Raw genomic sequence first — 18,291 nt, 5'->3', positions numbered from 1 at the left:
TTTATAGATACAGTCCACGTGAAGGTTCGTCTACATTTATGCTGATGAATGTTCTAGTTACCAGCTTCAAGTTCAGATTTTGATTCTGCCATCTACTGCCTCAATTTCCACAAATGCGAACGGAGCTTAATACTCACTTTGATGGATAGGGCTTATTGTGGGGATTAAATTAGATAATTCATGCACTGCACGTAAAAAGTGCTCAGTGGTGCTTATTAAAATGTGTGTGTGTGTGTGTGTGTGTGTGTCTGCCTGAGTTAGAATAGTCTATTCTGGTCAGGTAAAATAAGCCTATATCGTTCTGTGTTCTGGCTTCAGACAGTTTGCTGGGAAGTTATATATTTTTTTATAGATTGCTTTAAACTTATACACTATTTCAGTATCCTTAGTGTCTTTTAAATTCTCACTTTTCACTTAATTATATCTCAATTCCTTTGTTATATTTTATTCTTACTCCTACTATGTGATCTGTTTAAAATTATTTCTATTTTAGGATGGACACTTTTTCCACTCCGAGGAGGTTACCAGAGCATTCTGTATCTTATACTGTGTTATAATAACTGGGGTTTAAGCATTCTGTATCTTATACTGTGTTATAATAACTGTGTTATAATAACTGGGGTTCACACAGTGAACCAGTCTTACAGTTCTTCTCTAGGAAGGCTTGAATTTGTCCTGTTTCCTTTGAGCAAGCGAAAGCCATTCCCAAACACCTTTTGTTAGATCTCACTCCCATTCTTTCTTTCCATCTCTGTCTCTCTCATTTCTCCCATGGACCATGACTCTTTCTCTCCCCTTTGTTCTCTCCACTCTCTCCCAGAGTGAGAGGAGCGGTCAGGAGAGTGGCCAGATTGGCTGGAGGGACAGGATCATTCCAGCTAGTTGTCCTTTTTCTTTAATACTGAAATTATAACAGTCAATTAGGGAATAAATTCTTACAAAATGTATGTTGGTTAAAAAAAGAAGAGACAGTTTTGCATGTTGGTTGAAAGTGGAGGGTCTGAAGTCACACAGTCCTGGATTTGAATACTGGCTCTGACACTAACTGCCCATGAGACTCTGGTAAGTTATGACTGTCTCTTGCCCAAGGCTCCTCAAAGATGAGTGGGTGTGTAGGAAATGCACATAGAGAACACTGAACACTGTTTGGCACATTGGAAGTACTCAGTAAATGTTAATTGTTGTTATTGTTGCTATAAAAAGGTGACCCCAGAAGGTTATGGAGTATGTTTACATCTTCAAACTATTAGTTAAGGTATAAGCCTAAGTATACACTATCTTTACATCACTTGTGTTCCCTGAGGCTTGACATACAACATGGGAATTTGATTGGTTGGTAGATTTAAATACTCATGACTTTGTTACCATATGCACCAAGCTCCAGTTTGGGTCTTGGTGTTTTATGGAGATAATACATGAGACCTCTCTTTTGCTGGTTTTCTTTTGGTTTGTAGGAGAGTGTGACAGGCAGAATACCACCCTCCCCCCAGCGTGTCTGTCTCCTAATATCTAGAACCCTGTGAATATGTTATGGTACGTGGCAATGGGGAGTTAATGTTGCAGAGTTAAGGTTGCTAATAAGCTGGCCTTAAAAGGCAGAGATTATCTTGAATGATTCAGGTGGGGCTGTGTCTTTAGAAATGGAAGAGGAGGTAGAAGAAAGTCCACATCAGGGAAGGAATGTGGTGAAGGCAGAGTCAGAGTGATGAGGTTGCTGGCTTCGAAGGTGGAAGGGGAACCCAAGCCAAGGAATGTGGGAGGCTGGAAGAGGCAAGAAAAGCTTCTCCTCCAGGACCTCCAGGAAGGAGCCCAGTTCTGCCAACACCTTGTTTTAGCTCAGTGGGACCTGTGTCAGACTTCTGAAATAAAATGGTGAATTTGTGTTGTTTTGAGCCACTCAGTTTGTGCTAATTTGTTACAGTGGCAATAGCAGATTGATACAGCAAGTGTGTGTGTGTGTGTGTGTGTGAGAGAGAGAGAGAGTAAGGGAGAGAGAGAACTCTAGTGATGGATTTTTGCTGAAGAATAAATTGAGGTGACTAGGATATTGTCCATGTCATTTATAAAACATATATTTTCACATGTATCATATGGATTTTAATTGTTAGCATAATAGCAAAGATGTTTGTAGTACCTATTTCATAAACTCTATCCAAATTACGGGCAGATTTAATTTGCAAGTTACCGTATATTATATATCTCACAAAATTAAGGAATTTAAACCACATTTAAACATTTCCTAAATGATTTTTATTGAAAAGTGTAAACCGGGGCTTTTCTTGAAGAGCTAGGGCATACGTGGGTATCATCATTGGGGTGGATGTGAATATTTGTTTTTCAGTTACAACCCGAGACTGTCTCCCATGTGATCTCCTCTGGCCACAGCTCCTGAACTGCTCTGTGGACCTTCCTCTCAGAGAGAGCTACCCGAACCACAGGTGTGGTTATCACTAATTGCTGTTTACTGTGCAGGCGTCGTATCAGTCATGTGAAGAGGTGGGGCTATAGCTGTGGTGCTGGACATGGAGCCTGCAGTCCGTTCCCACCAAACATTCTGTTCTGTTCGGAGAGCTGCAAATGCCCTCTTGTCTTATCTCACTCGCGGCCACAAGAGCATACCTATTTTCTTCCTTCTTCCTTCTTATTTTGTCTGTGTTGTCCAGGACCTCCCCTGAATTTGCCAAAAATAGCATCTTCTACTTTTACTATCTAAACCTAGTACATTTGATTTCACTTCTGAGTGCCCCCCCCCCCATAATTTGTAGCCTGTATCAAAAGAGATTCGGCGGGGGGGTGATTTTTAACATCCTATCCTGTCACTCTATATCCTATTAGTCTTACGGTCACAGCCAGAAAGTCACCTGCAGCTTCGGCAGTCCATGACCGATGTTGAAGCTACAGGTCATCTGTTGGAAACACGGCTGGCTGGCTGCCCTTGTTGCGACCTTGTGCTCGCCATGACTATGAACAGAGTTGGAAATGCGATCTACGCTTTCCTGATGCTTCTCCAAATCAAAACCTCTTGGTTTTACGTCTAGTATGGTGCTGTGCCGTTCCATGCCAGTCCTCAAACAGTAAACTTCACATGAACTTGACCACCTAACTCCTGTATTGGGAATGAGAGGAGATGGAAGTGCCATCTAGTTGGGCTGTCTGGTCTCTGAGAAAGGGCTTCGCAGGGTGATGCTCCCTTGTGCCGTCACTGGTCTGAGTCTCTTCTTAGGCTGGTGAGTTCAAAGCGCCATTTTATTAGTGCACCAGAATGAAAGGGATTCTCAGGAGCCAACTCACAGGAGCCTAATTCATAGGTGCCGGATGAACGAGCCAGAATGCAAACTTATTAATTTAACATTGAGAGATGATCCATTCTGCAACCATGAAATTCCCATCTGTGTTGTATCTGAGTATTAGAGAGACCAGACTGTGATATGGAAGTTGTTTGGTAAAAATGGAACCAGAAGAGAGATGTGGGGTCTTAAGGAACGTGGCCTGAGGAACTGCCCCGACTCTCCCTGCGCTCATGTGATCGCATGCAGCCTCGCTCCTTCCTGGATTGGGCTGGGTATAAACACCGTCGAGTTGCTTTTTGGGCTCACCTTCTTCGGAACTCCATGACAAGCACATTTCCTTAACTGTTTGGGCCTTTGATTGGGCTACAGATATATGGTCAACTTTGAGTGATTAGAACCAGGGCATTGAGAGTATGGAAGACACGAATTTGTTCAAATTTTAACCTGACCCTTTACTAACTGTGTGATGCTGAGCAAGTTAGTTAACTTCTGTAAGCCTTGGTTCACTTATTAGTGAAGTGGGACTGATAATAGCATCGTAAGGTTGTTGTGAGGATTGAGCAAGAAAACTCAGGTAAAGCACTGGGCACCGTGTCTGAGGCGGAACCTTCAACTGATTTTTAGCTGACTAGAAGCAGCGTTACTCTTTCTACATGTTGACCACAGGAGGCACTGTGGATTCTGCATGGATCTCAGCACTTTGATTGCATCTTGATTGTTCTGTGTTAACTGGGACAGGTTTTTTTGGAGGCTTCCTGCTGCTTTCTCTGTTGAGCCCATAACCTGACTCCAGAGAACATCAGGTACAGGAGAGACAAGGGCAGCAGAATCTGTTCTCAGAGAAGGGCCACCAACCAGTACAACCTGGGCTACCCTGACATGTCCAATCTCCCCCAAAATGATCCTGTTTATAGGGCTGGTTTCACACTGTTTTCCCTCCTCCTAGTGGGCAATCTTCTTCTTGTTGGCTGCCAAAGAGTATGAAGGTTTATATATTATGGGGAGGTCCTTTCCAACTGAGTTCCGTAACATTCCAGAAAATAGAAGAGTTGGGCCTACGTGTGGTAGTCATTTCTCTATGTGTATGTATATCAAAACATCTTAAATAGATATAATTTTTACTTAAAAAATAAATAGTAAAATAAAAAAAGAAAGGTTCCATCCTTGATCTGGTGCTTTCATTGAGTTATTGGGTTGACTTTGCTTGACGATGTCGTTGTCAGCTCCAGTGAAACATTTCATTAGCTTGAGTGTGACTGTTTGGCAGGCGAATGTAAGTGTCTCAGAGCAACAATGAAATCATACTCAATGATACTGGGTGCCAGGCATGCCTAAGAGCTTTGCATGCATTCATTAACGTGATCATCTCAACCCTATGAAGCAGATGCTATCAATAGCCCCATTTTAAAGAAGAGGAAGTGGAGATACAGAGGTTCAGTAACTTGCCCAAGATCTCACAGTAGGTGTCAGGGCTGAGAATCAGACCCAGCTGGTCTGGCTTCACAAATCTTCTAAATCAGCATGTGATTATGCTTCTTGGCTCAGAGTGGCCAATGTTATCTTCTGGCTTTTTCTAATGCCTTGGTAGGCACAACTTGTACAGAATTTTCACCTTAGTCTCCTTTTCTCCCTCAAGTTGCAGAGTTCTCTTAAATGGGCTGTGATTTTTATTTGCCTTCCACTGTGAGACTTCTCTCTGCATCCACAAAAGCTATGCTGGGAGGTGGGGGAGGAGGTCTCTCAGAGAGTGGCAGCGATGGAGGAGGGCACAGTTATGTTTTTCTGATGGGCCAGTGGCAAATGAGCTGAAAATACTTATGAAAGAGAAGATCTTTCTATCCTTACAAATTGGGAATAGGCCATTCTCTATAACCAACTATATGGATTTGGAGAAATTCTGTCCAAAATGTGGTCTCTCTAGGTCTTCTGGTTTAGTGGAGTTGTGTTGCTTCTCCAAGAGCCACAGATATCAAGTAGTAAGTACTGTCCCCTCCAGGGTAACTCTCAAGAACTTGCTGGGCCCATTAGGCCACAATGAGCTATAAAGCAGAGAGTTTTACCCCTGGCTTAGAAGAAGTCCTTTTAATTTTTTTTCTTTGTAGAAAGAGACAAAGAAGGGAGCCACAAACCTGCTTTCTTTCTAGGACATAGTAAGATAAACTTTAATTTCAGGTGTTTTCTTCAGGTACCACCAATATGTCCACCTTGATTCTTATGTTGTTCCAGACAGAGAGGGAGGAGAGAGAGAGGGAGGGGAGAGAAAAGGGAAAGGGTAGGAACAGCAAAAAAGCATGTTCAGAAACTCTGCTACTGGTGGTACCTTAACTGGAACATTTAGAAACATCGGTATGTTACATATTTTCTTATGTGCATGTAAGTGGTGGCCTGTGGCTTAAAAGCATCATCTGAGAAAACCCTCCAAATATAATGCTCAACCTGAAATGATCATTTGACTACATAAACCTTTCCAATGTTGCCAAATGGGGTTGGTTGTTCGCATTTGAACTGGGTGCGTGGGTTGTTCCCATGAAGCTTGTGAATCATTCGTGAACACACCAGATATTTCCAGCTAGCCAACCAGCCAAAGGATTCATTTCCTATAAAGACATTTGATTACAGTGTTGAAACAGTGCATTCCAGGCTTGCTTGCATTGATACCAAGCATGGGGTTGTGTCATGGATGCTGGTTGCCTCAGCCTACAAATTCTTCCTAGTGTGGATGGTGCTCTTCCCTTCTCTTCTGGGACACTTTCTGTTTCTCCTGAATTTTAATCTCTTTCTCTGTCCTTATTTGGGGATGGCACTTGCTTTTACATTTTTTTTTATTATCAGAACTTGCATTTTAAGTCAAAGTGGACAGAATTAGAATAGATCTACTCAGGCAATGAGTAGAATACTTTTCTCCATCGTTTGATAAATGGAAATTATGGGAATTAATAAGAACATACAATCATTAGCTTCTTAAGAACTTAAAGATCTTATCAATAGCATCTAATTTCCTTTTTAAAAAAGACATCAGAAGAGAAGGAATTGGAGGATGTTATCTCTGGTGTTATTTCCTATTTACAGATGCAGAAAGCAAGACATAATAAGGTGAGTAACACCAGGGATTGTAAGAGAAGCTGAAGATATTAGATCAGAAAAATCTCTGGGGGGCGCCTGGGTGGCACAGCGGTTAAGCGTCTGCCTTCGGCTCAGGGAGTGATCCTGGCGTTATGGGATCGAGCCCCACATCAGGCTCCTCCGCTATGAGCCTGCTTCTTCCTCTCCCACTCCCCCTGCTTGTGTTCCCTCTCTCGCTGGCTGTCTCTATCTCTGTCAAATAAATAAATAAAATCTTAAAAAAAGAAAAGAAAAGAAAAATCTCGGTCCAAGAGCAGAGAAGTCAAATGATGGTCCTAAGAACTAGTATGGAAGGTCACTGCCTGCTGGTCCAGGGTTGTTTTCCATCAGACCCAGTTTCAGCACTGTCTACTCCAGATGTGATGGGGAATGAGAAGTAGAAGGAAGAGCACTGGATTCTCTCACTGACTGTGCAGTCATGGACCAGTCCCCTTTCTCTCTCAGTTTCTTCCCCTCTGATACAAAAAAGTCTATTAGATGCCATCAAAAATCTTTCTAATTTTCAAAGAGATATTAGCACTCCCATGTTCATTGAGGCATTAGTCACAATAGCCAAGAGGAGGAAACAATCTAAATGGATTGTTTGTTGATGAATGGATAGAAAGGAATGTGCAATACATATGTATGTATGTATGTATACATGTATGTGTGCACACACACATACACATGTAATGGAATATTATTCAGCATTTAAGAAGGAGGACATCTTGCAATGTGTGACAACATGAATGAAACTTGAGGACATTATACTAGTGAAATAAGTCAGTCATAGAAAAACAAATAATGCATGATTCCATTTATATGAGATATGATATGATTCCACTTAAAGAGACATGAGATATATCTAAAATAGTCAAACTCTTGGAAGCAAAGAATAGAAAGGTGGTTGCCATGGAAGGAGGTTGCTTGGGGGGAGGGTAAAGGGAGGGTTGCTAATCAAAGGGTATAAAATAAGTTCTAGAGACCTGCTGGACAACGTTGTGCCTATAGCTAACAATACTGTATTGTTCACTTAAAAATCTATTAAAAGAGTAGATCTCATGTTAAGCATTCTTACCACAATAACACAAAGTTAAAAAATAAAACTCGGTCTATGAATTTATGAACAAAAAGAATGACCAATGCTAATATCATAGACTCCTTAGATGGTCTCTCACTAGAAGTGACAAGCAGGCTAGAGAATAGTTCTTTGAAGAGTTGAAAAAATAATCTCTTGCTACTGTGAATTGTTTCCATTCTTGGACACTGATTATAGAATGTATCCGGTGCTATGTTAACCTTCTTAAGGAAATCAAAGTACTTAACATTCAATCTTATTGTGTGACCCTGGGTGAGAGTCACACAATACTCAGTATTCACACAATATTGTCATTGAACTGCTCTATCCATTAGTTCCTTTATCTATTAAATGGGAATATTAGGGGTAACTCCTCCATGGTAATAAAGATTAAATAAATTAGTGATTAAATGAGTTACTTATTAGCTTTTTGATTAACCCTACTTCATAAACAGGTGGATGGATATGTAGAGAAGGAATTGTCTGCAAGCATGGTTATCTATCAAGCTAGTGTCAGAACTTAAAAGATAATCCCCTAAGACAGCAATTCATCCAGATCTTTAAACCAAAAGGCATTTGTCAGTTAGCAAGCAGTGGGTTTTATAATTCAGCACACATGCTTTGGGTGAGAATTTTGTTAAAATGTGGATGCCCAGGTCCCACACCTGGAGATGCTCATGTAGGAGGTCTAGGGTATGGCCCAGTAATCTGAATTTTATAGGTTCCTCAGGGGATTTGGGTATAAGTGGTTTCTGAGTCAACTAGAGAAATCCTGGTGGCGAGTAATGTAAGGGGTTACCACTGATTGAACTCTTGAGAAATTTTCAGGCCACATCTTCTAAATAGAAATTGGTGGAATTGATCCTAGCGGAGGATGGAGAGGTTGTGGGCCATTTATAGGGATTTGGGGGCAGTTAATGGTTGAGAGACAAAGGGGAAGAGAGAAGCATGGTTACCCCTGCATTTGGAAGTGTTTAAACCAGCTGTCATATTAAGGTGGAGTCAACATGGAAAAAGACGATATCTAGAGAAAATATATCCTTAAACCTCCCTTGTTTAGAAATATAATTGCGGACCACCAAATGGGTTTTGATACTCTTTCCCTCTCTGAGACAAGCTCTAGCAAACAAAGGCCCTCTTGCTCCTTAGAGTCAATCCTTTTTAAGATTGTGTCTTAGTAGGACTTTATAGACTTCAGAGCAAGGAACCTGGTGTTATAACTGACTTACAGGACTGGGATTCGTAGTCTTTTTGGCTTCAAATATCTATAATTCAGCCTAGTATGGCACATGAGATACTTTGCTTAGAGTGGGAGGAAGAGATCCTATTTTGGGATGAACTGGGAATGGCATTGCCATATCAACCCAAAGTTAGCCTGAGTCCGGCGAGGTTCCTAAACCCTGAATCCTGTTAATCAAAATTCAGAGCAGACTGAGCAACTCTGGCCTTTCTCCAATTGATTTCTCAGTTAGTGTTGACAGTACATATGAGGTCCACTGGGGACCACCACCGAACCAGACACAGAGGAAGAAGTTTGTGAAATGACAAATGCCTGGTTTCCAATTAGGGGACAAAACCTCTCTTCTGCCTGGCCTTGTACAGTTTACACGACCCTTTTACTGTTATTAGTCCATTTAATCCCTCCAGTGCCTAAGGACCTACATTGTTATGTCTCTTTTACTCAAGGTCATACACATAGACTGGGGTGAGACTCTGTCCTAGGGCTTCTGAGTGCGTGCCCTCTGCTCGCACATTTCCATCCTTCAGTCTGAGATGGTATGCTGTGAAGTGCTACCAGCGGTAATCTGGGCCTTCAGATGGGAAGGAAGTTATTGATAGGAAAGAGATCATTCTGGGAGTTCTGCATTCCACTTGCTCAGTATAAGTTGCTACTTGTCTGGAGGAAGTGACTGCTGAGCTGTGAGTTTAATGATGCTTTTGTCTTTGCTGCGGGCACCAGCCATCAACTGATATCTGATACAGACCCTAAGACCTCAGAAATGCTCTACTGAATAGAATTGCGTGGTTGATGGCAGGAAGATCCTGTTCTGTTCTTGTTTCACGCCTCAAAGCTGAGCACTATTAAAACTCCCCAAATCATGAGTGGATAACTACATTTATGAGAAAAGAATTTTGACATGAGATAATAACAGAGTTAAGTCTAGGGCTGTAGTTAAAAGCAAAGCTTATGTAAAAATAACATTTGCATCATGCTCTTCAGTATACCAAGGAGCATGACCTAAACAGTTTCATTTGATCCTCACAACAAACCTGTCAAGTAGCCATGGCCCTCATTTAACAAATAAGGAAATTAAATTTGATGAAGGCTAAATGTTTTGCTCAGCGTCCCAAGAGTCTAGTTTAGGACTTCAGGTCTTTTGACTCCACATTCTGTATTTGATTTATAATTATTTACTAAAATTTCTGGAAATGTCAAATAACTTTGTAGGGATTGACTGAAACCCTCTGCGACCCTGCTGTGAGAAGCTCTGATCATGGTCGATACATACACGGTATCTTCTTACTTGAGAATGTCTCGTGCTTGCAAGCAGCTATTACTCAATGATTACTTTTCTGCAAAGTTTGTGGGGTCAAGTCCATTTCTCTCTGGTGGATAGATCGATGGAGGAACCTAAGCTATGTTTTCATGGTCATCAGTCCCCGGGAGATGGAGGAATAGGGTTATGGAGGGAGAGTTCCGGCTCCAAGTCCCTTGTTAAACAGTCAGAGACAACTCCCATTCCCTAAAGAGTAGAAAGAGAAATAGCAAACATTTAATGAAAGGATCCATGTTATTCCTTCAAAATTCTCCAGGTTCACTCCCTACAACTCTTCCTGATTCTTGATGAAAATATTTGGAGAGCCCAATGGTTACAAAGTTTTGGAGAGCCCAATGGTTACAAAGTTTTGGAGAACATGGACATCTTCAAAAATACCTTGGGGGAATGTAAGGTATGTGAATATGGATAACAGACAGCAGAGTTCAACAGGAGACAGACTCATGACTACTGAAGGAAACTAAACATTAAAGAACTTTTCCCCTATTCATGCTCTTCTTATATAGGCTTCTTTGTATAGCCAAGGAAGGATTTTAGAAGGGAAGGTCGTAGCTTTTCACCTCATGTACCGTGGCCAAAAACAATCCTAGAACTTGTCTGACTGGCTCTCGTGAGGCATATAAGTAAACAAGTCCCGAGTAAACAAAAGAGAAACCTGACTATCACTGCGGAGTCAAGTAATGTGGGCACCTTCCTTGGAACTTATAAAGCAGTGCCTGTCTCTCAGAGAAATGGGAAATGTGCTTCCAGAGAAATGTCATTTATTATCATGTTGACAGCGGTGACTTAGGGAAGGATCGGAATACAAGGAATTCTATCTAGCAATGCAGACCCACTGTGGTAGTAAGAAACCAAGTACCTTAAGGGGCTGGGGACTTTTTAAGCCTTTCTGGTAGGAGCCAGTATTGGCCTCTCTTTCATGACTGAGGGTCATTTTCATCACCTTGGAATGTTAGACTCTGGCAGTTCTGATGATGAAGCAAGGCTGCACGTGCTCATGAGAAGAAATGATTTTGCCATCCTTAATCTCCTGCGTGGTGGTGCAGATTTTAACCAGTATTCGGGGCAGGACTCTGTAGGCGCCGCGGGGCTCGTGTGTCCTGCAGGAAGCCGAGGATGATGTGTTGTAAATTGGGGCTGGGCATCCCTTGGCGCTGGTCTTACTCGGAGGCTCACGTTTGGCGGCACACGGGCTATAGGGAAGCCTAGAAGAAAGCCAAAATTTTACCTGTGATTGAGCGAAGGTAACGATGGTGATGGAGAACGAGAGCGGTGGGTAATTTTTCGACATGTGTCACTCAAAACAAGTACTCCCAAGTGCTTATTCATTCATTTTGTTCTATCGTTAGTGAAAGAGGAAGGATGAGAACAGACCCAGCAGAGAGCAGCCTCTTAGGTTTAGAAGCATTAGCTTACGTCAGCTGCCGTTACGGCCAATGCCACGGTGTTGGGGAAGAACCCCGTGCCGGGAGTTAAAGACCAGGGTGCAGCCCAGCTCTGCTGTTTACCAGCTGGTGACCTCAGGTAAGTCAGTGAACCCTCCTGAGCATTAGTTCTCCATCTGCAGACTGGGTATCATTGACTTACAGGGTCAATAGCGATAAGGGCCAAGTTGAGGGGCTTATTATCTGAGGAAAAGAAGTTCATCAGATATCTTTCTTATCAGTGAGTCACAATACTTCTGGTGGCCTGAACCCCGTCGATGGAAGAGTCCTCCGTGCTTTATCCGGAAGCTTCGAAGTGCCTTCTGGGCATATTTAAATGAAACTTTATAGAACTGGGAGTTGGAAGCAGTTAATAGAACTCTTTTTAGAAAGTATCATCTTTCTTTGATGGTTCAAGGCACTTTGGTATATTGTGGCTCCTCGTTCGGTATATTGTAGCTATGGTTAACCTGGGGCTAGTATAATGTAGCAGTGAAAACGTGCCAGTTAAAAGAATGCCCTGAACAGAGTTCACTGGTTATTTTGGGGAAGAAGGTCTCCGTAACAATTGTAACTGAGTCTGCATCTGGGGCGTTAGTTTGGACTGAGTTGCTTCCTCTAAAGAGCTTATGTGCTATCTAGGTCAGTTTCTTGTGAGCTGGTTGGCTTCTTATCATTGAAAAGCATTACAATTTCTACTTTAAAAATGATGCAAAAACACACGTATCTACGTGCTGCTGTTGGCATCAAGGACACGTGGCTGGACAGGGACGGGCATTTCAGCCTGAGCAGAATGTTCCTCCAGAGGGAGTGGGGTCTTCCTATTTGATCTCATGAAAGTTCATCTCCGTGCGGGAAAATCTATAAGTCGCCAGGAATATTTGAGTATTGGGGAAAACCATTTTTTTCCCTTGTACTTTTAAAAACTCAACATATAAGGAATTAACCTGGTGCACTGGCTCTTCAAGATGGCGCAGCCCAGCTAAGACCTCACATTTGGACTAGGTTACAACTGTAGGTCTCCAAACAGCGCAGCTTGAGACCGTGTATCGCAAGTTCCCATCACTGGCAAGAAGATCAAAGCACACGCCCCCTGTTGCCAGTGGCAGTAATACATGCATGTGAGCATATTTTCTAGTAGAAGCTGTTTTTGTTTTACTTACTTGACATCCGAACTCTCCAGAAGGCTGCGGTATGTGGCAATCTCACACTCCAGCTGGGACTTGACATCCAGCAGAATCTCGTATTCTTGGTTCTGTCTTTCCAGGGCACACCGGATCTCCGCCAGCTGAGCCTCCACGTTATCAATCAGACACTGGATCTGGGCCAGTAAGGCGGTGTAGCGGGCCTCTGTCTCCACCAGGATGCATTCCTGGGAATCTCTCTACCATGGAGGAGGAAAGTAGGATTTACAACGATGACTCGTTGGAGCCTAGGTCACTTGTAAACTGCATCATTTTAAACAATGGTTTCTTTGTGACAGGTACTAATGAATCTCCAAGCCCTCTTATTACTTCCTAACCAAACAAATCCAAAACCAAAATTATCAACTATGCTAAAGCTCGCTTCCTTTTATCCTCTTTACTTATTTTTGCCTCTCTTTAAGTATTTACTTCTTTCTTAATCACCTGATAATATCCTACCACACTCTCCTACCTGTGAGACAAAAAAATATTCCAACTTATTTTATGCCTGGGCTTCAAGAACCTGTTACCATGGTACCTCATTCTGTGACTATTTATACCTTAAAAAAGAAGTTAGCGGCATTTAGCCATAAACAACGCTTTCACTCAGTCCATTCCTTTATATCTAAAACACGAGAGTTGAAACTTTGGTGATTAAAGTTCTTTCCTGCTCCATCATCTGTTAGTCTACGGATAATGGAATTTTAGGTTTGAATAACCTATTATTTGCATGGTTTTCCCAATTTTTAGAGAGGAGAAAACTGAGGTTCAAGGGATTAAGTGAGTGGCCCATGGTCACATGACTAGCTGGTGACAAAACCAGCTTTGGGGCAGGGTCTTCCAAATACCCTTCACATCAGAGCATTTAAATAATTCCCTACTTCAGAGAGGTGGTACAACGAGGCAGACGTGGTTCCAGCTTTGGAAACTGAATTATGGCTCAGACTCATTTCTTTTGTGAGTTTTAACAAGTTACTCAGTGCCTCAGGATCTCAGTGTCTCCATCTCTATAAAATAGGCAAGATGGAACTCACCTGGGATTTGGCGTGGGAAAAGCACTTCAGTTCCCTGAGCCTCAACTGTAAAATTGGCTTAATAATGATGCTACCTCCTTTATAAGATTATTTTATAAATCTGATAGTTTGTAAAAATGTTTTGCATGTAGTAAAATGCTCCATTAGTGTTTCCCAAAGTGTACTCCATGGATCATTATTGCCATGAGATGCTCTTAAAACAAGGGGTCCAGAGTCAAATAAGTTTGGAACGCTGAATACCATGCATCTCCTCTGGGAGATCCACAGGGCATATTGGCTTATTAAAGGCCTGCAGGAAGGTACCTGTTGAACCAGCGTTTCCCAGGCTTACTTGACCACAAGCCCTTTTTTTGGCCATAGACCCTTTAGCAAACAGAGGAACTTCTGAGGGACACAGTTTGGGAAACACTGCACCATGCAGGTGTCAGGGCTGCTGCCATCCCTGCCGTGTTGGGCTTGGTCAGCTTGCTGGGTACCATTCGGTGCTGGGCCTGCAGTTCAATCTCCAGAGCATTCCCGGTGCGTCTCAGCTCAGTGATCTCCTTCAGGCAGCACTGCTGCTGTTGGGAGCTGCTCACCACCTGCTGGTTCAGCCCCTCCATCTGCAACACAGTCAAAGGCCATGACTATTATGAAGGAAAACGTGACATTGATTTAATGTCACCTGGAAATGCAATGTCACCTTCTTGGTTTTGAGTTTTCTACCCTCCCCACCTGTGTGTTGAACCATTGCTCCACTTCTCTGCGGTTTGTCTCCATGATGGACTCATACTGACATCTCATTTCTTGTAGAACACGGTTTAGATCAACAGAAGGGGCAGCGGTCACTTCAATGTTGAGTCTGTCCCCAAGCTGGCTCTGCAGGGATTTGATTTCCTGTGGAAAGAAAAAGAATGTGAAGTCACTTGGTGAACAGATGACACCCTTGTGTTCTTGTTTGTCTAACAGCAATAATTTAGCTTAATTGCATCTGAAATAGAGCTCACAATGAAGGAATAGATGACTTATAGGTGCTATTGAGATGCTATAAAATGGCCTCAGGCTATTTCACATATGACTCTGTGTTCAAATACGTGGAACATTAAAAGGAATCAATTAGCAAGATCAGAGTCTTAAAGAATTTAGATCATTTCCAGGGATGGGTAATGGTGAAGCAGCAGAGAGGTAGAATTTATAATAAGAGAACCATAGTCTATGACGCCAGTGTGGGCTTTTGCCAATACGGACTTAACACCAACAGTGGCAGAAATCTGTGTAGGGATGCCTACAAAAAGATGAGAAACGAGTGAGGTCAGGAAAAGCATCGCTTCCTTCTGGAAAAGCTGGAGAGGGCAATGGAGGCCTAAGATATAGTGTGATAGGCGATGGACTTAAAACACATGGAGCCAACGGTAGTAGCAGCAGGTATTTTCAGGGCTGAAAAGCAGAGTAGTATCTACGTTTTGGAGACAGCTTTTGCCAAGTTTGACTTGAGGGAATTGCTGCTATTTTTAGAGGCTGAGCTTGAAATGACTCTCTTGGTTTTTCTCTAACCTCCTCATGGTTGTTCTTGAGGCAGAGGAGCTCCTCCCTCAGAGACTGGACTTGTGCCTCCAGGTCAGCCTTGGCCAGGGTCAGTGCATTCAGGATCTGCTGTAGGCCGTTGGCATCTGCCTCCACCAGCTGGCGTCCGGACACCTCAGCTTCGTACCTTTAAGAGTGAGACATAAAAAGAAAGGCATTACAATGCAGACGGTGTCAATCAAGCCAAGCAGAACTCCTTCCACATTCTCCTTCGGGACTCTCATGTGTTATATTTCTGTTGTGGGTTTCCTTCTCTTTAGAGGTGAGACCCCTTGATAAACATCACCACATGATTGTTATTCCTTATCAGTTTGCCAGCGTGAGGCCACATTGCTGTTCTTTGAGATAAGGGAATTGGTCCTCCTCCTCCTGCCCCTGGAGGCATTGCAGTGGTCGTGGAAAGAGTAATGGATTAGGAGTTAGAAAATTCAGGCGCACGTTTTAGCTGTGTCTTGCCCTAGTTGTATGTCTCTGGATGTAACTGAACCCCCTTAAGCCGGAGTTTTCTCGCCTTAAACAAGGCAACTATATATGAGGCCTCCCCATTTTTCTGAATTACTGTGCAGGTAATCAGATGGATTCATATGTTAGAAACTGCAAGCACTGTTTACATGTGAGTGGTTATTAATCTTTATCATTTCTCGAATGTGAAGGTTTTTATCTGGGCTAGCGCTGCTATGGTATGGAGCAGGAGGCTTGGCAGATTTGGGGATAATCTTCTCGGGAGTGTGTAGAGTCAGAGGCAGGGTGAATTCTGTCATGAATGACAGTGCTGGGTGGGCTTACTTGGCTCTCAAGTCATCAGCAGCCAGTTTGGTGTTGTCAATTTGTGAGACCAGTCTGGAATTCTCAGCCTTGGTACACAAGATCTAGAATTAAGAAATTGTACACACAAATGAGACAAACACCAGGATCTCCTTCTTTAAAAACCAAGGGCTTGTGTGTGTTGCAATTAACACGGGGCGGGGGGCGGGGGACAGATAGGCTTTTCATAGCTATGGTTAGGAAGCTTGAGAAGCTTTGGAAAATCAGAGTTTCTGTTATTTTCCTAAAAAATCAGCAAAACCCACTCCAATAGAAACTTTTGTATATGTTTTACTGTTAAAATATAAAATCTGCCCTCGATTTGCATCCTCTGGAATCTAAACGCCATGAGGGCAAGGGCTTTTTAGTTCACTAATATTTTCCCAGAGCCTAGAGTAATGTCTGGTGTGTTGTTGGTGGTGCTTGGGAAATACTTGTTGAAGAAATAAAATGGAATAAATCTGGCACGTGCAGTAGAAGCAGCACATCACTCGGATTAGGAGACAGGCTCGGTGTTGGAAGAAACCATTGAAACAATTTGGAGATGATGACATGAGCATAAGAGGGTGAAACAGTGGTGATGGTAGCAGAATAGATAAAACTTAAACTCTTTAGGAACTTTTAAAACAAAATGCTCTTTCTCAGATCCCTGTTTTCTTATTTTTGTTAAAGAAGTGGCAGCAATCGGCTGTTGACACATGTTGACACACTTCTGAGACAGCAGAATGTATCTCTGGAATATGAATGAGTATAAAACTCTGAATATTGCCTCAAGATGGCAATTTCATTCAAGAGATTTTCTTATTCTACGAAGTATTTTTTTCCAGCATAAGAGGAACTAAAAATATTAAGGTTTAGCGAATGGCTATTGCTTGGAGAGTGTCATGCCCCAATCTGATTATACACATTGCTAAGACTCTTACCTTCTGCTGGAGCTCCTCAATGGTAGCGTAGTAGGACCTGTAGTCAGGACATACAACACAGAGCTCTTTGTTACACTCCTCCTGGATTTTGCGCTCCAGTTCCGCATTCTCTTGTTCCAAGATCCGCACCTTCTCCAGGTAGTTAGCAAGGCGCTCGTTCAAGATTTGCATGGTCTCTTTCTCGTTACTGTTGATGCCTTCACCACACCAGCCACAGTCATCCAGAAGGCAACAGGCATTGAAGTTGTTTATTAAGCAGATGGGTGTGAAATAAAAGCAAGGAATGGGTCTGGCAGCCCTCGGAACATGACCGGTTGGTGGGCAGCTGTTGGCTTTGAGACCGCCATGTTGGCAGCTGGTGTTAGAAGAGACGGTCCGACAGTTTGTAATCCTAGAGCAGCTTTGGTGTGGCGTTGAACAAGAAGTTGTTGTACAGCCCTTGGCATCCATAGTGTGTATCCAGTTTTGGTTTATTTCAGTCTGTGGTCCTGATTGAAAGCTCAAGCAGCCGCGACTGTGTCTGAATTCCAAGCTTCTTGGCTATTTCCTCTTTGAAGTGCTTATATAGCCTTTGCTCTAGGTGGGGTCACAGCTGGGAGGATGTTTTCCTTTCTAATGTTTATATCAAATCCCATAGGAACATCTCATTAGTCTGCTTTTTACTCGCCTGAGAAGAGTTACCTGTCTCATAAAAATGTGCATTTCGGCTGTTACTAAGTTATGACCCATCACAACTACTACTTGTCATTGGACCCAGAGCTTCACATGAAGTCTTCAAAAGGAACTGTCGTCACAGTTCTAACAGCATCCATTATTAAGTAGGTGTGAGTATATTAAGTTCATTAAATCCTTGTTGACCTCTCCACCTGGCATTAAGCTTGATCAGGAATGAGTTCATCCTTCTTTTCCTTTCTTCTCTAGAAAAGGGAAACTATTAATATCTAATAATTGTTGGAGAACTTAGAAATCCGTGTTTTATTTTGTTCTGCCCACGGATTTTCCCATTTTCATCATTCAGACATCATGAGTATGGGTTAAAATGTTAATTTTAAAATAAGACCCTTCTTAAAGGTGATTGCTAGATTCCTGTTTCAGTTTGCCAAGAAGGGTTTGATTGCTAACAAGAAATTTCTTAGGAAAGAGGCTGGTTATCTTTTGGTTTTCTAAAGCCTACATTTTATGACATTTTTAGCGCCTCAGTGTTTGCTCGTGGAATTACGTTAGCTAAAAATTTGTCATAGTGTTGGCTTATATTTGCTGTTTAAACATGATCTGTTGAAAGGCATGTGTTTTCTTTCTCAGGAATACTTTCTCAGCATTTTCTTGAGAAA

General features: G+C 42.3%; 1 protein-coding gene and 1 long non-coding RNA gene across 4 annotated transcripts in view; one reads left to right on the top strand and one right to left on the bottom strand.

Annotated features, from left to right (window-relative positions):
• The window catches only part of LOC103661961, an 82,606-nt gene that overhangs the window by 54,490 nt on the left and 9,825 nt on the right, over positions 1–18,291 (top strand). For all 3 annotated transcript variants that reach the window (XR_005837377.1, XR_005837378.1, XR_005837379.1), the window contains one exon: positions 12,720–12,935. This is a non-coding gene — a long non-coding RNA (uncharacterized LOC103661961). The remainder of the gene's footprint in view (positions 1–12,719; positions 12,936–18,291) is intronic.
• Positions 10,791–17,410, bottom strand: KRT39 (keratin 39). Its single transcript, XM_008689633.2, has 7 exons — positions 16,961–17,410; positions 16,020–16,102; positions 15,204–15,360; positions 14,385–14,546; positions 14,147–14,272; positions 12,616–12,836; positions 10,791–11,233 (listed from the first exon to the last, which is right to left on the bottom strand). Exons 1-7 carry the CDS (start codon positions 17,408–17,410, stop codon positions 10,981–10,983), a joined length of 1,452 nt encoding a protein of 483 aa, XP_008687855.1. The 3' UTR covers positions 10,791–10,980.

Source organism: Ursus maritimus, unplaced genomic scaffold (genome assembly GCF_017311325.1).
Source record: "Ursus maritimus isolate PB19 unplaced genomic scaffold, ASM1731132v1 scaffold_24, whole genome shotgun sequence".
Taxonomy (NCBI): domain Eukaryota; kingdom Metazoa; phylum Chordata; class Mammalia; order Carnivora; family Ursidae; genus Ursus; species Ursus maritimus.
The sequence above is the reverse complement of the archived record's forward strand: the minus strand, read 5'-3'. Positions and strand labels throughout refer to the sequence as shown.